Genomic DNA, 655 nt, shown 5'->3' with positions numbered 1-655 from the left:
GCCGAGAGAAACGATCCGTCCAAAAATCAGTCGAATCGACTTCGATGTGACCGAGCTCGAGAGGTTTGAAGTTTTTGCTGGACAGGGCGTTCCACTGGTTGTTTCCGGCACAGGTCGTGCTCACGGCCCAGGCCCTCGTCCAGCTCGTCGCGACCGCCGCGACGTTCGTCGAGCAGGCGTCCGTCGGCTTCCTCCTCCTGGCGCAGGTCATGTCCGCCTTCAGCGGCTACAACGTGCTCATCTCGACGATGTCGCGCGTCGAGGTGTCGCTCACGTACCTTGACTTCATGCGCTGGGGCACGCAGGCGCAGTACCTCGCGGCGTTCCGCGACAACCTGTGTGGAATTCAAATCTTCAACCCGACTTCAATGTGCGCATATGCGACAGTTTCGACGCAAGCTCTTCGGCTGTGCTTCGAGAACTCGACGAGAGCAATCGATTCGTCTTAAAATCAGCCGAATCGACTTCGATTTGATCGAGCTAGAGAATTCTGAAGTTTGGTCAGGACCACCCAAACCAGTGGTTGAATTCCACACAGGCGACAACTCGGACTACGAGGAGGACGACCTCCAGTGCGACCTCGCGTCCTGCAACGTCAGCGTGCTCCACCACTACCGCTACCACCTGTGCCGGAAACAACCAGTGGAACGCCCTG

The 655-nt window shown here is 57.9% G+C and overlaps 1 protein-coding gene across 1 annotated transcript in view; it reads left to right on the top strand.

Moving 5' to 3' along the window:
• Positions 1-113: 113 nt before the first annotated feature.
• Positions 114-655, top strand: part of AURANDRAFT_66241 (hypothetical protein) — a gene marked incomplete at both ends in the record, with an annotated part of 5,798 nt that continues 5,256 nt past the window's right edge. The window contains 2 exons of the mRNA XM_009041332.1: positions 114-370; positions 539-594. Coding sequence (XP_009039580.1) covers positions 114-370; positions 539-594 — 313 coding nt within the window. The remainder of the gene's footprint in view (positions 371-538; positions 595-655) is intronic.

Source organism: Aureococcus anophagefferens, assembly GCF_000186865.1.
Source record: "Aureococcus anophagefferens unplaced genomic scaffold AURANscaffold_20, whole genome shotgun sequence".
Classification (NCBI taxonomy): Eukaryota; class Pelagophyceae; order Pelagomonadales; family Pelagomonadaceae; genus Aureococcus; species Aureococcus anophagefferens.
This window is presented reverse-complemented; position numbering and strand designations above follow the sequence as displayed.